The sequence below is a fragment of the Pseudorasbora parva genome, chromosome 20 (genome assembly GCF_024679245.1).
Source record: "Pseudorasbora parva isolate DD20220531a chromosome 20, ASM2467924v1, whole genome shotgun sequence".
NCBI classification, from domain to species: domain Eukaryota; kingdom Metazoa; phylum Chordata; class Actinopteri; order Cypriniformes; family Gobionidae; genus Pseudorasbora; species Pseudorasbora parva.
The window spans coordinates 26,295,660-26,315,825 of record NC_090191.1 but is presented as its reverse complement, the minus strand read 5'-3'; the positions used below and the strand labels follow the sequence as shown (position 1 = coordinate 26,315,825).

At 39.0% G+C, this 20,166-nt stretch overlaps 1 protein-coding gene across 1 annotated transcript; it reads left to right on the top strand.

Moving 5' to 3' along the window:
• The first annotated feature begins 2,173 nt into the window (after nt 1-2,173).
• On the top strand, nt 2,174-18,902 carry rassf8b (Ras association domain family member 8b). The gene is made up of 5 exons (XM_067427011.1): nt 2,174-2,482; nt 13,298-13,480; nt 14,284-15,179; nt 16,268-16,397; nt 16,521-18,902. The coding sequence occupies exons 2-5, from the start codon at nt 13,369-13,371 to the stop codon at nt 16,640-16,642; spliced, it is 1,260 nt and encodes a 419-aa protein (XP_067283112.1). The 5' UTR covers nt 2,174-2,482; nt 13,298-13,368; the 3' UTR covers nt 16,643-18,902.
• The last annotated feature ends 1,264 nt before the right edge of the window (nt 18,903-20,166 follow it).

Here is a 20,166-nt window from a genome sequence, read left to right as displayed (position 1 = left end):
AACTTTCATAGGAGTTCATTTGAAAATATGAAACACCTGTGCAATAATCATGCTGTCTAATCAGCATCGTGATATGCCACACTGTGAGGTGGATGGGTAATCTCGGCAAAGGAGAAGTGCTCACTAACACAGATTTAGACAGATTTGTGAACAATATTTGTATTGAGTGAAATAGGTATTTTGAACACATAGGAAAAGTCTGAGATCTTTGAGTTCAACAAGTTTTGCATTTATAATTTTGTTCAGAAGCCTACACGTTTTTTATTTATTAAAACAATCACTTAAAAATTATAAATAATACAAATAAACACAAATATAACAAACTTTTTTTTGGATGCTATTAACCATTTGACAGCCCTAAGAAAATATTTTTGTAGATTTCAATCTAATTTTTTCAATCTAAACAATGGCGTTAAAGATTAGCTATATAATCTCTGTAGCTATGAAATTGAAATGACATGAGAATTAAATATTATTATTACTGAGAATTTCATATTTAAAGGGGGGGGGGGGGGTGAAATGCTGTTTCATGCATAATGAGCTTTTTACTCTGTTAAAGACTTGGATTCCCATCCTAAACATAGACAAAGTTTCAAAACCTAATGTTGGACGTTTGATGGAGTATTTCTGTGTTAAAAATACTCCTTCCGGTTTCTCACAAGTTTCGGATAGTTTTTTTCGAGTATGGGTCTACTTGACGTTAATAGAACGGAAGGTCCTTGTATGGGCCGTACGGGCTCTTCTCCCGGTAGGGTACGCACGCGCGTGACTAGAGCGAGAGAGGAAATGCACGCCGTAAACAGTCTCTCAGCTGCAGATCCAGTTGTCCGTGAACACTAACGTCAGTTATAGTCCGCGCCGCGCTCCACTTCATTCCTCCACTTTGACATTAAGCGACTTCAACACTTCAGCACAGCATTCCGGGAAGGCAGCGCTGCATTTGAACCGATTTGAACGCAGAAATGCTTCAGTCGCATCTCAAAGTGGATCTCCACACTCCAAGAAGTATGTTTTTGACGGAGCCGTCCCAGCGATAAAGGTTCGGTCCTGCTTTGGAAGCAGCCCGTGAGTAAAACTCCTTCAAATGTCTGTGCTGTTGCTTATCGTCGTGTATGTAAACATCAGTAAACGACACGATCGCGTGCTTCGTCATTCAAATGCGCTAACTAACTTCATTGCTGTTCTATATAACGTTACACTAGTCTGACTTGCAAAACTGTTTTGCTTGCTACTTAGGTTTGGTCGCATACAATAGTCCATAAACCGAATCATGTCCTCATAAACTGAGAGTAAAGACAAATGTTGACATGCCATTAATACAGTACATACCACAGAGACGGACGTCCTGCTGTTGCTGTTTCTATTTCAGCCTCCGAATTAGATTCTGGATCATATCTATTAGCTGAGAACGATAGCAAGGGTTTCTCCACGCTTGAGGACGTCACCGCTTTGTTCGCGATCGTCATTCTTTAGCTCTGCCCACACGATAGGTCTCCAGGCGCTCGTTTTTTTCCGGAAAGACTCGGTACAGCCCATATTTCTTTTACAAATATAATAAAACTTAAGACTTTTCGAAGATATGAAGGATGCAATACTACTCTATAGGTACTCAAGATTGACATGAGATTGACTGAAACTGAGTGTTTCACCCCCCCTTTAATAAACTTATGTAGTATCTTAATCTTTTTTTATATCTTAAAAGTCAAGGGACGGCTTATTTATTATATTAACCTATATAAATCAACAGCAAAATTGTATTATATATTAAAAATAATAATAATAATTGAACTAAATAAACATATAATAGGCTACTGTCACACATCAAACATGTATAAATGGAAGTGATTTATTCATATAATTTGCAGTGTACTTAATAATAATATTATTGGTTAATCATGATTTAATAAAAGATGTGAACGCTAAAAATTCTACGGAGTTTGCCAAATAACTCTTTCATGTGGTAATAGGCTAGTGTGTGTGTGTGTGTGTGTGTGTGTGTGTGTGTGTGTGTGTGTGTGTGTGTGAGTGTGAGAGAGAGAGAGAGAGAGAGAGAGAGAGAGAGAGAGAGAGAGAGAGAGAGAGAGAGAGAGAGAGAGAGAGAGAGGAGAGAGAGAGAGAGAGAGAGAGAGAGAGAGAGAGAGAGAGAGAGAGAGAGCAATTGCGAGCACACTTGTTCAGTGCGGGCTGCAGCTTTAAGTGCTCGCTCCATGATGCCTTGCGGTGTCCCGCTCGCGCTCACAGTATTTACTCGCGTGAGAGCAGAGCTGCTGCTGCTGATGTAACGGGCCACACTGAACTTCAGCGAGCGGACCCACCTAACGGACCTCAACCGGAACGCATTTACTGACATCAAATGAAGACGGTGTTTACGATACATTAAAGAAAAAGCCAGATAATCTGATTAAATCACGGTTCTGCTTTGGGGAAGCGAAGTGGACCCGGACTGGGGATACTGGCTGCCAGGCACTGCAGACACACGCAGGTACGGAAATGATTTTAAATAAACGTCTCCATGCCGTGTTTTGGACCGTCGCGGAAGACCGAGAGAAGGGCGAGATGTATTTAATGTGTTTTTATGGGGGACCGTTAAATAGTTGCGACGGGACGCGTTACAGGAACGAACAAGAACAGACGCATGACACGACACACGAGACTGTGTGCAGTCAATGTCAGGTCTTTATCACCAGCCCAGATATACGTTTTAACGGGTTAAATGACAGTATGATGGTGGTGACTGTTTTCCATAAGATGAGCAGCAGGCCTGCAGCCCCTCCTAAACTTACAAAACACATACCACTGCATCCCATAAACACTAACGACTCCTAAGCCGTGGGTTTATAATACATTTCATTAATGAGTCATTATTAGACATTATAAAGAGGACATCGCAAGTTGTCACATTGACTGTCTCTGAGCATCTATAAAGGTTTGAATTAAAAAACGAGATTTTGAAGCTGGTTAGTGGTAGGGTCCATCATCACTCACCCATAACGTTATAGTGTGACAACATGACCCTCTATTTGTGTATTTATTTTCCTATACAGAAATTGCTTTTCTGGAGTAAAAGTGTGACAACTATTTATTAATTCGTGTAGCCTACATTGCAATATAAATGTGTGAAAATATTTGAATCCACGTTTAATTACATTTCTAATAATTGAAATGTATGATCTGTTCAATGGAGAGTTCATCCAAAAATTAAAATGTGGTCATTTATTAATCATTATCCACCTTATTTTTTTAATGCCAAAGCAAGCTATTTTCAGTAAATTCAAGACTACTGATTCATTAGCTGCTATATGTAAATGGCCTAACTGAGAGAATAAAGTACAGTAAATGGTAAAACTATTTGAGCAAAAAACCAGTGTGTTTATGATTACAATAATAAATGAAATAAAATAAAAATACTATATATATAATATATATTACTTAACAGTGTTGGGAGTAACGCATTACAAAAGTAATAAATTACAGTAACTTATTACTTTTTGCTGTAACGCAGTAGTGTAAGGCATTACTAATCAATTTTCAGTAATATTTTACTCGGTACATTTCCAGTAACGCGTGCGTTACCCCCCCCCCCCCCCCCCCAAAAAAAAAAAGAAAAGAAAAAAGAAATACAATAAAACGAAAAAGGAAAAGGAAAAAAAGACGCGATACATTAAACGCATGAAATATGCAAGTTATTACCTGTTCGTGGTCATTCAATAGCCGCGTGTGGTTTCCAGGTTAGCAATTAAATACTAACTGACAGCTTCTGATATATTTTTGTGTAGCGATTTACTTTATTTTCCTTCAATTCAATACTTCAATTCATCTCCCTCTTGCTGGTGTACTTTTGGATATGGTGTGACATAGTCCAGTGAAGGCGTACGTGTTTAGTGCCGCAGGCATGATCTCAGTCTCTGTGCTCGCACTGGCCAGTGGAAAAGTGGCTAAAGAAGGTTTAAAGGCTCTGTCGTTTCAAAGAATAGCAACAAGCGCGTCGAAGAACGGACGAGAGACAAGGCGCGCGCGGCTAAACTATAGGCCTAATGACAACACTTAGGTGAAGATGACAGAATAAGACTACTGCACACCGTGACACCGTCGTTTAGATTTTTTATAGTAATACAGTCATTTAGTTCAGTTAGAGAACAGACCGTTCAAATAAGAACGGAAGCATGAACCGAAAATGTGATCTTGAGCTGACAGATGATCGCGGAAGATTTGGTTTCAAAGTAAAATGTAAAAGCGCCTATTAAAGGGGTTTGTCATTGTGTTGTGTATTTCATTAAGAATAATAGGCTAATTTTAAACCGAAACTAAAAATCTGCTTGGCCGCACACAGAGCGCGCGTTTACTAACGAGCTGTCATTCACGGTGTGCGCGCACTGGCGCGTTTTCAGTTCATATGGAAGCTTAACTTTTATAGGAATTCATTGAAAGCACTCGCTTTGCATCCGCTCCCGTTATTAATGACCAAGCGGCAGTGCGCATGTTCCTTTCGGTTAAATAGAATAGTGATTTAAAAGCCCAGATACCGGTGATGTCATCACACTTTGATTAACCGGTGGGAAAATGTCCCCACCGTCTCATCCCTACTGTACATTCGCGAGATGGATGCGCATTGCTTAGTTTATCAGAGATGAGGACAAGAACGTATAGGCTAGTCAAATGCAAATGCAGTCAAATACAACCTTTTTCTAAAACCGAAATAACTATCTCGCAACTATGTCGCAACAATAAACGTTCTGTTGTGTCTATGAACAGAAGCTATTCCCAGATATTGCCAGATAATCACTTTACCTCTAAAATAATACTTATATCATATTTGGATCGTCATGATTTCTTGCATCTTGAGCATTCACTTTTTTGCCAATTCTCTATTGATAGCCTGGATAGCCCATGTCATTATTCTTCATCATATCGCCTTCTACTGGATGTAAAATACTCTCTGCCTACATTTTAGAATGTTAAAAGCTACTTCTGTAGTTATTTTGGTGAAAGTAACTCAAAAGTAATACAGGAGTAATGTAACGCATTACAATTCTGAGACAGTAATATTGTAGTGTAATGAATTACTTTTAAATAGCAGTAGTAAGTAATCTATAATATATTACAGTTTGGAAGTAACTTGCACAACACTGTTACTTAATACTATATATAGTTTGCAACATGTATGTAACAGACAGTTTTTGTACAGCTAAAACAACAAGAAGCGTCTGACTTTAAAATGGCCACACCCATTCTTATCTTAAAAATAATGTGGATAGTAAATGATGACAGAGTTTCCATTTTTTACGTTCTAATCTTAATGATTTATATTTATGAGTACTTAAGTTATGATGAATATGATCAAACTATGATCTCAAACAACTCCTTCAAACACCAAAAAATGCAAAGTTATATACATACAGTCATACAAACTGTAAAGTTATGCACTCTTATAAATAGATATAGGAATTTTTTTGTTAATGTGGCTTGATTACATAAACTGACTTTCAAAACTTGCACAAGAATATTCAGCCAAACTGTTGCCTTTGTGATTAAGGTAATGCGCTTTTCAGCAGGTCTGAATTTCTGTTCATCAGCATCAGATTAAAGTGTTCTACATGTCCACTCTTGCTAAAATCAGACTAAAAGTATGATAAATTCACCCTCAACTTCATTTAGAGAGCTGTGTGGGAAAAAGGTCCACATTACAAAGGCATCATAAAGTCACCTCAAATTATTTGTAACAAATTCAAATTAGCTTTAGAGATAACCAAGTAAATATTTAATGACTATGTTGCGAAATTGAATCATTAGTTCATTTTTTCTGTATGAACTAATGTACCACTCCTTCAGATGCAGCAGGCAGCGCAAAACCCATTAAAAATAGACCAGATTGAGTCATCTTAGTGGATAGGATACTGTGCAAACATTGTATGGGGATTTTTTTTTTAGAATTCGGACACCACCTTCCTCTTCCTCACTCACCCGTAGATCTGTTTACACATGCCTCATTCATGGAACTGACTCACAACCAATTACACATGCCTCAGCCTCTTATTACACCATCTTATATGACAACAGCTGGCTCATCAAACACCCACTGATCAGATCTGCTGATCATGGATTGTTGTACAGGAGAGCTCTAAATAACTCCAGTGCACATCCTACCAGAGCAAGAGAGAAAAAGCGAAGGAAATCTGAGGAGAGCAGAAGGCAGAGTAATAGTAGAGAGGTAGTGAGATGGAACTGTGCTGAGAGATGTACATGTAATATCATGAATAAATGCATGGCAATGCAGATCAGGATCTGGAGTAGGCTAAAGAAGCCTTTCTACTCTTTTGATGGGTTAGTAAGACTAGATTCACACCCACAGATTTCCACAAAACTGTGGCATCCTTTTATATGAAGTTAAAGACATTATTTGTTAAATATATGTGCCGAAAATATTTGGTCTGTGCGTACAGTATGTGTAACCACAGGACTGTATGAAGTATATTTCACAACACTCTCAGAACTTTAGGTAATTAAAATATCCTTGCTTGTGTATTTTTGCTGGTTTCTAATAAGAGCGGGTCACGGGTCACAGACAGTTCACTTCCCTCCTTTGAACCCACACTGACCAACTCTAGGAAATTAAGGGATTTGTCTGTTGTGCAAGAGAAAAAACATGAGAAACAGAGAAAATGTTCTTTTCTTCTCTGGTTTCTTTGTTTTGTTAATGGCACTTTGTATTAATTTAACAATATTTCCAGTGGTGCTTGCTAATCTCTCGCTATTCTTATTATTGCTTATATTTAGAGTTATTTGTTTTTCCACATACTTAACCTTTAAAAGGCACGATATGTAAGATTTTTGGATTAAAATATCCAAAAACCACAAGAACAGTTATATATTTTGTAAACTTATGTACTTACATTATCCCAAATATTTTCAAATATGTTTAAATCCAGAGAAATAAAAAAAAATTAACCAGGACACAGACCGTGTATGTGCCTCGCCTATCGATAACATCATACCTGCGTTACCCTTTCATTTCTGAGGTAGAAACCATGGAAACACCAAAGAAGCTTTAAAAAGGTGAGCAGCTGTTTGTATACATTCATCGACCGAAAACTATAATCATTGTTTTGTAGCTCAACACAGTTAGTCTTATTGTTTAAATCTGGATTTCTTGTTTCACCACGAGTACCGTGTTTTACCATGCATAATATTGATTGCAGTGTACAACAAGTGTCTTATAGTAGCATTAAAACATAACTTTCAACACACTCAACTGTATCTAATATGAGAAAATAGCGCTGCATTACCACACATACGCATGACCAGAGAAAGCGTGAATAGCCTAAAAGCTCTGCGACATCCAGGCGTCATCAAGCTACGCCTTTGTTTTGAATAAGCCACCTCTATTGGTGAGAAATTGTGGCTTTAAGTCAAAAGTGTACTTTGGCTTTTAAGTGTTCGCTGGGGTATGCATATGCAAATGTCATCATCAGCATAGTATGTACTGCAGATTTGCATCTTATTTTTTGTGTACTTAGATTGTCCGAAAGTGCAACTCTGCTACAGACAAAAAAGAAACAGATGATATAGGACAACAACAAACTACTAGGACCTACTACTGCAACAACAATAGACACACGCACGTTTAAACAAGTACAAAGACATGTTTATGTGTCATTTTTAGCCACTTGTAGAGAGAAGTAGTGCTGGATGAGGATGAAACCCTCTTGTGCACGTGTCGAGTGCCTGTGTTACATTTGGCTGTATGCATTGGCGATAAATTACCACAGATTTGAATTTAGGGAAAGACACCAGTCATATCTAGGGGTCAGAATATTATACAGACTCAAAAATGGACTCTGGTGACTATATTGAAAGCAACCAGAAATGTACATTTAAAAAACAGCATTTAAAAAACACTCCAAACATCTTGGTGTGTTGACAACTACAACACCCTGGCATTATGGTGCAATAAAAAATACTGGGTTGTTTCAACCAATGTTTAGGTCAAATATGGAGAAACCCAACTGCTGGTTTAAATATTTTAATTAAATTTTTAAACCCAATGACTGGGTTTGTACATATCTGACCCAAACATGAGATTTGAGTGTGGTGTTTTTATTTAATTTTTTTGTAAAGGCAAGCATTCAGTAATATAAAATCAATTTTTAAACATTGTTTGAGTGCCCATGCAATGGCAAAGAGTTATCCTTCTCAAACATAGCTCTCACATAATCTAACAATGAATGAGAAAGGAGAGTTGAAACAAGATTGAGCTCTCTTTTGCCCTAAAATTATTTTTATTTTGTTTAAATAATGCTAATTAAACTTTGGCTGCATCTGAAATCAGGTACTGATTGGTACTATGTGAGTAGGTACTACATTTGAATTTCAACGAACTTCGCGACCGTTAAAAAAAGTACATTCTATATAGTAAGAATGAGTGTATGAATGTAATCCGGACATACTACATCTGCCATGTTGTCGTTATAATGTGACCTAACAGCGTCAGTTACATCCCTTCACCTCCATTCATAAATCGTCTCCAGTTGCCTCATGGGATACTAAAGTGTCCATCGTATGCACACTTCAGAATTTCGCCGGAAGTAGTAGGTCATCTGGGTACTTTTCGCATACTGTTTTTCAAATATTATGAGACATACAGACAAACTACTCTGTTGGCGTACTGTTTTTTGCATACTATATAGTGAGAAGTATTCAATTTCGGACGCAGCCTTTGTCCTGAACTGCATGTGGGGTAATATGTGCAGCATCCCTTCCCCCACATTGTCTGTGATAGGACCACTTACTGTGACCTATTCACCTCAGAATAAAGTTACTTTGAGTTAATGAATCTTACTCAGGGTTTCTTCTCATCCTTAACAGAGGCTGTACTGACAAACAATTTTATTTTAAATGGCTTCAATTCAGTGTCAGTCTGTGAATCATTGATGTGTTGTTCAGCTGTGAACCCCTGACAGGATAAAGTTATACAGTGGGACATGGACAAAAGTTAAAATAAAGAGATTGTTCCTTAATTGCTGGTGTTTGTTAGTTCCCAGGCCGGTCACAGCCAGCCATGTGAGAGATTCACAAAACCGCAAAAGCATCACCATGGTGATGGATTGTTTGTGTCCAGTCATGCTGTGAGGCCTGCAGGGGTGGGCGTCTCTCCAGCAGACCATTGTGTTTGCCCCCCCAAAGAATTTTTTCTAGAATGTTTTTGATTACCTACTTTGATTTGATTGGCCATCTCAATCATTTTGACATTGACGAGCGCCTTTAGACCTGAGGCAAACCAGACTAAAATGTAACTTTTAAACCTTTTTGTTATCCCAACAACAACATACAGAGCTGCATAAAGAAGTGATGCAGAGCAGTGCAAGAATTTCAAATAAGGGGTGGGGGGGCTGGTTATGTCCCCTTCAAGGTCTATGGTACGGTCCCTCATGCCATTCCAGACCCCATAAAACCTTAGTTCATCTTCAGAACACAAATTCAGCTATTTTTGTTGAAATACGATGGCTCAGAAGGCCTCCATTGGCAACAATGACATTTCGAAGACATTTGACGGTTCAACGCTTCACGAAGCAGTGTTTTGAAACCAGCCATCACTATACAAGTTATTTATTTCTTTTTTGCGCACAAAAAACAATTCTCGTTGATTCTAAATTATTGTAGAACCTCTGTAGTGAGATGGACTGTGTAACAATGTCTTTAGTGCCTTTTATGGGTCTTGAGAATCTTGCCAATGGAGGCCTTTCTGAGCCATCAGATTTCAACAAAAATATCTTAATTTGAGTTCCGAAGATGAACAAAGGTCTTACGGTTGTCGAACGACTTGAGGGTAAGTAATTTGTGACAGAATTTAAATTTTTGGGTGAACTAACCCTTTAAATATGACTGCTACCATGACAAATTTTATATACATTTTTAACTGTTAAAATAGTAAAGAGAATGGATGAACAACATTGACCTGACAGAGCATGTAAGAACACAGCATGCTGGGAAGGTTACACCCGACGGGGTTACTGCTGGATACAGCCATATGTGCTGCACTGATCTGTGTTTATGGACGTCAGACATGTGAGTCGACTGGAATGTGAGTTTAGACGCGTTACGTCTCCTGTCTTGGCTGCACCTTACAGTGAAGGCCCCACCAAATCCTTGAGTTTGTTAAATTTAGCCCCAGGTCATGAAGCCGAAGCTAGTCTGGAGCAGATGCCTGTATCACTCATGTATACACAGTTAAACACATATTCTGCAGCTGACACATAATACTGTTGGGGGTAGGGCTTTAACACAGTGGATAAAACATACATGAAAACAACACCACATAACTGTATGCTGCTTTGCTAAACTGGTGGAACTGAACTTTGTATTAACAAGCTCATGAGAGATTTCTGAAGCAGAAGTGAATGATTACATTACGTACCTTCTTGGCCCGATGTCTCTGCCCATGAGAGACTGATTAAAATATTATGTCAGAGTATCATAACACACTAGCCTGGATGCCAGCCGAACTTAGCCCCGCTCCCACAGAAATTTTAGGTCGGGCAGTTCGGTCTGGCCTTGCTTCATAGAGGAGTAATTATCCCCGAACAGAAACTGTTCGGACCAATTAAATCATCAAGAAGGGATTTAGATGATGATGGACAGATAATCAACAGTAACAATCATGCACGTCATCAAAGGGGCTTGGATTATATTTTTTTGAATCCTAAACGGAGAGCTTGTTTGTATATGCATTCACCTTCACAATTTCTCTCAGAAAGGATGATCATGTTGGGCAAGTACTCTGTGTATCATTAAATTATTTTATTTTTGTACAACACCGGCAAAGATTGTTTATTCCAGCCTGATTTCAGCACGCGTGGAGACAGGGTTGCCAAGTTTTTACAACAAAATCCGCCAACTACTAGCCCTAAACAATAGCTTCTCAGGGGGTTCTCCGGGGGAAAAACGGCAATTGAGGGTAAAATGTGTATTATTTTGGCAAGGTTGCCTGCCAAAATTTGCACTCATGGGTCTATATATCACATAATAATTGCTTCAACCCGCAGGGGAAAACAACCCGAGGGGGAAAAACGCGGACTTGGCAACACAGTGCAGTTAAGCTCTGTTGACATTTGACAATGCGTCGCTTCGTTGCTCTGATTGGTTTAAGGTCTATCCAATTGATGTCTTTCCTGGTTCGGTTGAAACACGCCCCATAATTACAGCCCAATGGAGCAGTTTCAGACTCATATTCTGACTAGAATTGAGGATGACCACGTCAGGCTAAAAACAAACACCAGGATAGAACTAAAACTAGATGAGACTAGATGTGATGGTGCTTGCCCATGCAAAAGCTAGGATGTTTTGGGTGGTTGCTAAGAATTTTTAAATGGTTGTAAGTGCATTTCAAGGCGGTTGCTAGGGTGTTCCTTGTGGTTGCTGTAGGTGGTTGCTCCTATGTTTCTATGATATTATTGCTTGAATCCCTCATTCATTTGGGGATTATTTGGGATTTTTGTTATTTTCCAAATTCATCTTATTGTGACCTGTTCATCTATGCATATCTCTAATTCCTTTTTTGAGCTGGTAATTCCCCCTTAGTTACTGTTAGTATGTCCAACAAGCCATGGTTCTCTCATGCCACACATTCTCACACAGTAAAAAATACATAGCAAAGCAAAAAGGACACTGTCAACGCACCAAAAGACAAGACAGATTAGGTTACTTTTGGTATTAAACAAAGTCTCAGCTTTCAAATGTTCTCCTTTTTTTAAAACAATTCAAACAATAAATACAGTTGTGTGGCTCTTGTGTGTAATGACCATGGTCGTGACAGATCGCTGTAGTGCCTCAGTTCAAGCGGCATGTGAACCAATCATCTCTATAGCGTGAAATAAACATGAATGAACATTAGAACTAAGGTATGTTGTTTTATTCGCAGAAAGACGTCAATACACACGATTTTTCAAATTCAAGTCCACCAACGTTAATCTACTAAATCTTCTGTTTGTTTTTGTTTTTTTGTCAGGCAAAATGGCAGATTCTCTATTATTATTATTATTATTATTATTATTATTACTGACCAGGCTCAGTCCTGTTTAGCTTCAGTGGGAAACCAGTCTTGGGCTACAGGGTGATATGTTGCTGGTTATGTCAACACTAACACAACTCTTTAGTGACATTATGCAGGACTTCAATCATTTCATTCTCATAAAACCCTGCACCTTACAATTGACTGCAAGCTCACGTTCAAATCTGCCTTTTACATGCTGAAATGTAATACTTGGGGTTAGGGGTTTGCTGCAACAGTATTTGTGTAGTGTTGACATAGTGATCACACTATGCAGGGACATGTATCCATCATATATATCAGCTGGGTGTGAGGTGACATATCAAGATGTTGCTTCAGGGCAGGCCATTTCAGACCAAACCCTCTCAGAGACAGACAGAATGAGAGACAAACAGAGGACTTTCTCTCTTCACAACACACGCACTGAAAGACTTATTACCTGTCAAGGGCATACAGCTCATCCCACTTATCCTTTATGAGTGAGTCTCATGGGAGTGGGCACCATCTATAGTGTTCACACAGGCTTGTTTGGACCAGTTCTTCAGCTTGAGCGGTTCACAGCTAAATAAATCACTCTCATCACTCAGCACTATTGCCATGGAAGAGGAGAGGCATCAGTTTAGATTAGACCAATGCTTTCCTTAGCAAAGATTTAACGTAAACAAAACTTGCACAACAAAGGAAAAGGAATGTATGCTTGGTTTTCATTGATCTTTTAATGTCTTAAACTTAAAATACCTTGTTATGAGTGATCTACATTGGAGGCATTTAATGCTTTTTCAACTATCAATTTTAATTACAATATTGATGTATATATTTAAAATGATACAAATTAATCACTTTACTCTTGTCAGTCAGACTGGCAAAATAAATTGGAGTTGCTTTACAATGAATCAAAAATAAAAATGAGATGTCCATCAACTAGCCACACACTGTAACTGGCTCTTAGATCTATCCAGTGTAACAATCTTTAAGAGAACAACAGAATAACATTAACAGCCAAACGACAATACAGTAGGCTAAGTGAAAATTGATTTGCAAGCTGGAAGAAAGGACAATAAGAGATGAGAGCGTGTGAGCAAGCTCAGAGTAAAACTTTAGCACTTCAGCCCCCAAACCCTCCATTTATACCAGGAGCTAAAGATGTTCTGCCCGACTGATACTATGGAGTATATTAAAGAACAAAGTGTCACTGTTATTAAAGATGATTCCAATGACAGAGAGGGTGTTTTTATGTTTTTGCCTCACAAACAGCGATAAGGGCAGCATGCAAGCCAGAGAGATTGTAACGGGTGTCTGCAGAAGTGAGGAATGACATCATCCAGATGATAGGCATGGAGCTGAAGGTGTGGGTGGATGGAGTGCAGCGCATCGTCTGCGGGGTCACAGAGGTCACCACATGTCAAGAGGTTGTGATTGCTTTGGCTCAAGCAATAGGTAAGACACTAATTTTAATTGTGAATAACTTGTAAATGTACCACAATGGCACCATTTTTAAAAGAACTTTTCCCATTTTTGTATGCTCCCTTCCAAGCTCCTTTTTTCCTCCTTTCCTCTGTTTTTTACACAACATACCACTCACTATGGTTGTCTCCTTGACAACAAGCCCTCATTGAGATCAGAGATTGGAGGAGTGAAATGCAGTATTGTCCCTTTCTAGTCTCAGAGTTCGACCCGATCACCCTATACTGGGGGAAAAAAGACTGTGTCTTATTCCTTTATTTCATGAATAAGTACAATCTCTGTTCCACTGAGGCGCCTGGTCTCTGGTGAATGTCAGATGAATTTCCTTTGGAAAGTTAAATCTGTGTGACACCATGTTTCTAGAGCTTTAGTGCTTCTCTATTTAGCCATACACAGTTTGATTAAATGTAAAGTGTGTCGTTTTTTTTTGTATGTTATAATACCTTCTATCCCAGCTTAATAAACAAAGACAACCAAATGCAAGCCATTCATAAGCTGATTTCCCCAGAGTGTAAAGGCTGTGGTTCAACTAATAAACAATGCTGTGTTTGTTTGAACATCCCGATTAAGCCTAACACTGCAACACAAGATCAACCAATGGCCAAAGGGGGAATTTGGGAAACTTGTTTGACTACAATAATTCTTTTTTATTGGTGTTGTTACTGGTTCAGAAATTATACACCTCATCTTGAACTGAAAATAGAAGTTGCGGTGCTAATTACAGATGTTTTAATCAGTATTTGAACAATCACTGATGTAAAATTATTGTATTGCAGGGCGGACTGGTCGCTACACACTGATTGAAAAATGGCGAGAGACAGAGAGGCACCTGGCACCCCATGAGAATCCTGTGGTTTCTCTAAACAAGTGGGGTCAGTACGCTAGTGATGTGCAGTTGGTGCTTCAACGTACAGGCCCTTCTCTGAGCGAGCGTCCCACTTCGGACACCTCTGCAAGAGCCCCTGAGCGTAGCCTATACCGCCAAAGTCTCCCTCCCATGGCAAAGCTCCGGCCCACAGCCAACGATCGTTCCCTCAAACGCCGTGAACCGAAACGCAAATCCCTTACTTTCACTGGAGGTGCTAAGGGGTTGCGTGACATCTTTGGGAAGAGTCGTGAGGGTGAGACAAAGCAGAGGACGGTGATAAACCGTAGCAGCACACCGGCACCTACGCAGGAGCTGTCCCGCCTGGTGCAGTTGCAGAAGGACAAGCTGCGCGTCCTAGAGCAGAAACTGCAACGCTGTGAGACAGAGTTGCAGCAGCAATTGACAGAGGAAGAGGAAGAGGAGCTGGTTGAACTAGAGCAGCAGGTCCGCAGGAATGAGGCGGAAATGAAGGAGCATGAATTCTGGGAGAATGAGCTGCAAATTGAGCAGGAAAACGAGAGGCAACTGCGTGCACAGCTACAGGAACTGCGTAGCCGTGTACAAGAGTGCGAGGAGCAGCTGGGAGACTACCTGGCTCGTATTCAGTGCATGGAGGCAGGGCTTGAGGCAGAGCGCTTACAACAAGAGCTGATGGAGACGCGACTAGCAGATGAAATGGAGGTACGGTCGCGAGTGGACAAGGCTCGTGCCGAGTTGGACATGCAGGTGCAGCAGGCTGCAAGACTGGAAAGCAGCTGCAGAGTTGTGGAGCACTCACTTGGGCAGTCAAATATAAGGCTACAGGTGAGTTTACCTAAAGGAATACAATTTCTTAGACTAACAAATAAAAGCCTGATTGCTGGCTTTCTGACTGAGGTTCCATTACAACTAGTGCTTTTTGGGATGAGTCCATTTGATATCAGCAAGGTTCATTCGGATACAACAGTAAACTAAATCCCAAGTATGCAAGTATTGTTCACTGTTGGTATGAATTGCTGTTAATGAATTTGGCAGCATGCTAAGATTAAATTGTAGATTTCTTTTTCAAAGATATAGTCTTCTCATATCTCAAGGGTGCCCTAGTCCTTCTGGAGGACCACTAACCTGCAATGTTTAGCTCAAACCCTAACACATCCTAAACACTTAATCAAGGTCTTCAGAATTACTAGAACATTTCAGGCAAGTGTGTTGGGGGCAGGTTGGAGCTAAACTCTGCAGGTCATTGGCCCTCCAGGAGCAGGATAGGAAACCTCCATCATAGCTGCTTTTCTTCTCGTTGAGCAGTCTTTGCATCTCTTGCAGTGCATCAGTGGCAGATTATCTCAAGTGCTGTTCTGTGCATATAAAGTTTTGGTAGTTCATTCAAAGTACTCATACCAAGTGTAACAACAGCCTCTGAGGCAAAGCACTAATGAATAGCAAAATAATCATGACCAGTACTGTGTGTCATGCAGTTGAATCATGGCTCTGCTGAAACCTAGTGAGCTAGAGCTGCTTTGTTTTGGACTCCTTGGCCTTAAGTTCCAACAGTGCGACTAATCGGCTTTGCAGAATGTTAGGAAGCAGGGTGGGGGTGGAGGGTAGTGGTCACAGATGTTATGTAAAAGATCTTTTCCAGAGCTCACAGATGAAGTGAAGGAGTAGGATATGTTCTAGTACAGTTTGCATTCATCTGGAATGTTACACAACACAGAAACACTTGTATTTAGAGCACTACATTCTCTATGGCCTATCTTGGTAACAAATTAAATGGATGTCTTTTGGAGCACACTTTTTTGGACTCCCTCTTTAAAAAAACACATGAACATGCTAAGGTATAGCTAAGGAAAAAGATTTGATTAAATTGTCTATTTTAGATGTTATATAATTTTACTTTTAATTGTTTGATTTAGGAAAGAGAGCAGGAGCTGGAACAGTTAACCAAGGAGCTAAGGCAGGTAAACCTTCAACAGTTTATTCAACAGACTGGCACCAAAGTAACAGTTCTACCAGCAGACCCTGGTGAGGAGGAAGCTTACACAGGTACAAACACAGGTCTAGATTTATGCAAATCAAATGTAGCCAACCTATAACGTACATTTCTAAACTCAAGTCTACTTCAAGTATACTCTTTAAGTAAAATCCCTCTTTGTTATGTCTCTGTAGAGTCAGAAAATCTGTCTGGATCTCTAAAGCGGCTTGGATCTGCCCGACAACTTCCTGCTGACCTACGAGTTCTGCAGAGCCCCCTGAACACGACCTTTAACCCTGAAGGCATTTATGTCTGATTTTGCACCGGCATCAACATCTAAACGCAGTCTTCATTTCCCACATGACTCAACATCACTCCAAGACCATGACTCTGAGTCTTTGGCGAGAACACACTACCTGGAAATAAAGAGGTATCTGTTGTTCATTCGACAGAAAATATGCAGTGAGCATGCTCATGGTGAAAATTCTTTCCTCTTGATGGCTGTTTGACTTATCCAACCCAATCAGTGCTTTCTCCAAATCCTACAAAGACATCTCCAGCTGAATGTATGCTCACTTTCACTAGACCCAAAACACAGTAAGGCTTTGAACATGTATTCAACAAGGCAACTACTAAACTCATACAGAAAAAGAGACAGAATACAAGCTGCCTCAGCCTACATTCAACCCATCAACATTTTGGTGCAAGTTAGAAAATGCAGCATGATGATGTCTTTCATTTCAAGAATGTTTTTGACTCTCCAGGTAAACCTCACACTCAATGCGATATGCAAGCAGCAGGAATTTAAGGGCGATGCAAAGAGATTGTTGAGGATGATAAATTATGCAGTTTATATTTTATGGCTCATAGTCGTGATGAAAGCTCATAGAAAGGGGTGGGGTTTTGCCTTAGTTTGCACTTTATTGGCCAAAACATCTGCTGTGGAATTTTAACGAAATCTTAAAAGCTGAAGATTCATTTTCTGCGTTTGATCGCACTAATCAGGAAAACAGGTGCATGCAGTGTTTTAAAATAGTGTGAGAGTGAGGAAGAGAGGTGTTTTTGCATGACAAGTGAAATTTGTTACCTTTTAAAACGTAAAAGGTAAAATGTGCTGAACAGCTTACTTTAAAAAAGCAGCCTTTTAAATAATGCAAGTACAGAACAATGTAGTTACGCACAACGACTGGTCTAGATCAACGTGTTCTGCCAGTGAACCTTTTTGGCCAATAAATGCATTTTATTTCTGACACTGAAAATTTAGTTGTATTATTTTATTTAGCTGATCTCACTAAAATGTACACATACTAGCAAAAATCACACTAGTTGCATATATTTTAAAATAATCTTTAATATTTTTACTACTCATCAGAATTATATTTTATTTCAGATCAAACCAAAGTGTTCTGGAAGTCATGAATGTAGCGACTTGTAATTGTGCAAAGGGATGCAGCTCCAAAATATTTTGTTGATGACATTTTTATTTCTTCTGAATGCCTAACTATAGTAGCACCTGCTTTCCTTAAAACCTCATTCATACAGATACAGAATGACTACATTTATTTTAGACAAAGCAAAGACCTCTTGGAAGTGTGTATAAGGAATTGCTCATTTAGATTTGCAGTACTAGCTTCTGGATTTGTTTTGATATTTTTGTAAACTAATGAAACCGATTTTTGCCCAAAAACACTATTTTGGCAAAAGTTAACATTTTAACATGGATGACTAAATTTTATCTTGTAAAGCTTTGGTTTAAAGCCTTGCATGTTAAGGCGCCTATACATTCAAAACAAAATCCATCTGCTTCTACATTTGGATGTTTTATTTTTGGAGTAGCTGTGTGTTGATTTTACACAGAACTGGTGCTCAGATGATTTGCAAAAGAACATTCGGCTGTCTGAATGCCGCATGACTTTACGAACCAAGTCATCTCTGTGTGACCAGTGGAATGTTTGAGACGCATGCCTTTCTAAAAAAAAGAAAAAACAATTGTACATAGCATATAGCAACATATCAATAAGTAGCAAAGATGACTATTTTTAACATGAATGGGGAAAAAATGCACAACACTCTCTTAACAGCTAAAATAAACAATGTTTTTATTTTTAGCATTGTTAGGCCGCATGCACTGACGTTCAGTTTTAAGCTTGTGTGAGAGGCCTGAGGATCCACCTATTACACTTAATACAGGTATAATACTCAAGGGGGTTGTATTAAGGTGTAACATGGACTGTGCTAAATGCCCGTATAAATATATGTGCAGTTATAACAGGCTTAAGGTTTGGGACTAAAGTGTGTGCATTAAAAATTAACAGTGTGCATTCCATCACCTGCTGCTATGCACACAGGTGTGACTAAAATACTGTAACATTAAGCTCAGCTGATAGCTTAGATCAAATGGCGTCATGGTTTGATTTCACTGGATCACAAGTTTTGACCTTTAATGCAGTACCAAAATCTCTTTGGGTAACAAAGTTCTATTCAGCTCTATTTTTAACAAATTATGTTAAACTACTTCATTCTTAAGTAGTGTCAAATGCCTGGAAAACACATTGAAATGGTGACATGTTTATTGAGCAGCATAAACTATTTATGCCATCACTGAAAACGGTGCATTGACATTGTAAAATACGAAATAAATTTAGAATAGAGCTTTGTTGTGTGTCTTTTTATGGTTGTAGTCAGCAACCTAGAACTTGAATGTTATGTGTGTTTAGCAAAATTATTACAGTGCTTGTCAATTGCGGTATTCTGTGGTCAGATATTTTTGAATAATGACCATGAAACTAACTATTGTTCCAGGCAACAAATTTACAACAAAATTTGCAATGTAACGGAATGTGACAAATCCTTCTATCCAAAAAAATTTGCAATGTAACGGAATGTGACAAATCCTTCTTTAATATCCAAGAAAATTTGCAATGCAACGGAATTAGTGACAAATCCTTCTTTAATATTCTATATTTAGGTTACGTCTATTATATATAAAAACAAATAATAATTAGGTGGGGACGATTGTTTATCGGACGGATACAAATATGAATGTTAGCTTACAAGCGAATGTAAGAAAGGGGTAGGGTTTGAGCAGACTAAATAATTGGAGTAACAGATTTTTTTTATGTTTACTAATGAAATTAGTAATGAATGAAATTCATTCAGCCTGGCAATTTACAAAAAGTGTCCACAAAGCTGGTTCTAAAAATATCAGAACAATCCCATGCAGTCTCAGCTCAATGAGGGGATCTAGCTGGTTAGGCCTAAGTTCAAACAGCTTGATGTCCCTGATGGTTTCTTCCCAACAGAAGTCTAAGCTGTAGACACTATAAATGCAGAGACTAGCATGCAGTTATCTTGCCCTGTTAGATGGATTTCACTCAAATCCAATGACTGCTGGCTTCTCCAGTGCAGAGGTGGAGAGTTCTGCTGAGAAAAGGAGCATTGCATGCCAGGAACTAAACCCCACACAAACAATCACTTTCACCTCTACTCAATATGTGCACTGAGAGTATGACTGCAAGCATTAGGATCTCATATATCAACACTCGATGCCTCACCCTCTCAGAAAACTCGACACTAACTTCCTCCGTCCTTGGCTAGATTCCTGTTTTTGTGAACTACTGAGTCAAAACACATCCAGTTAACATACTTTTGGACCATTTTTAAAGACTTGCATGAGCTAGACTATCACTATAAAGACACAAGAGTGGTCGATCTGGCCATTGACCACATAAAATAGGTGAGTTGTTCCCACAAGTGTTTTCATCCATGCAAAAAAAAAAATATTATTGACATAACTGCAAACAAAGTTGTTCTTAAGCTCTATTTTCTTGCTGCATTTTT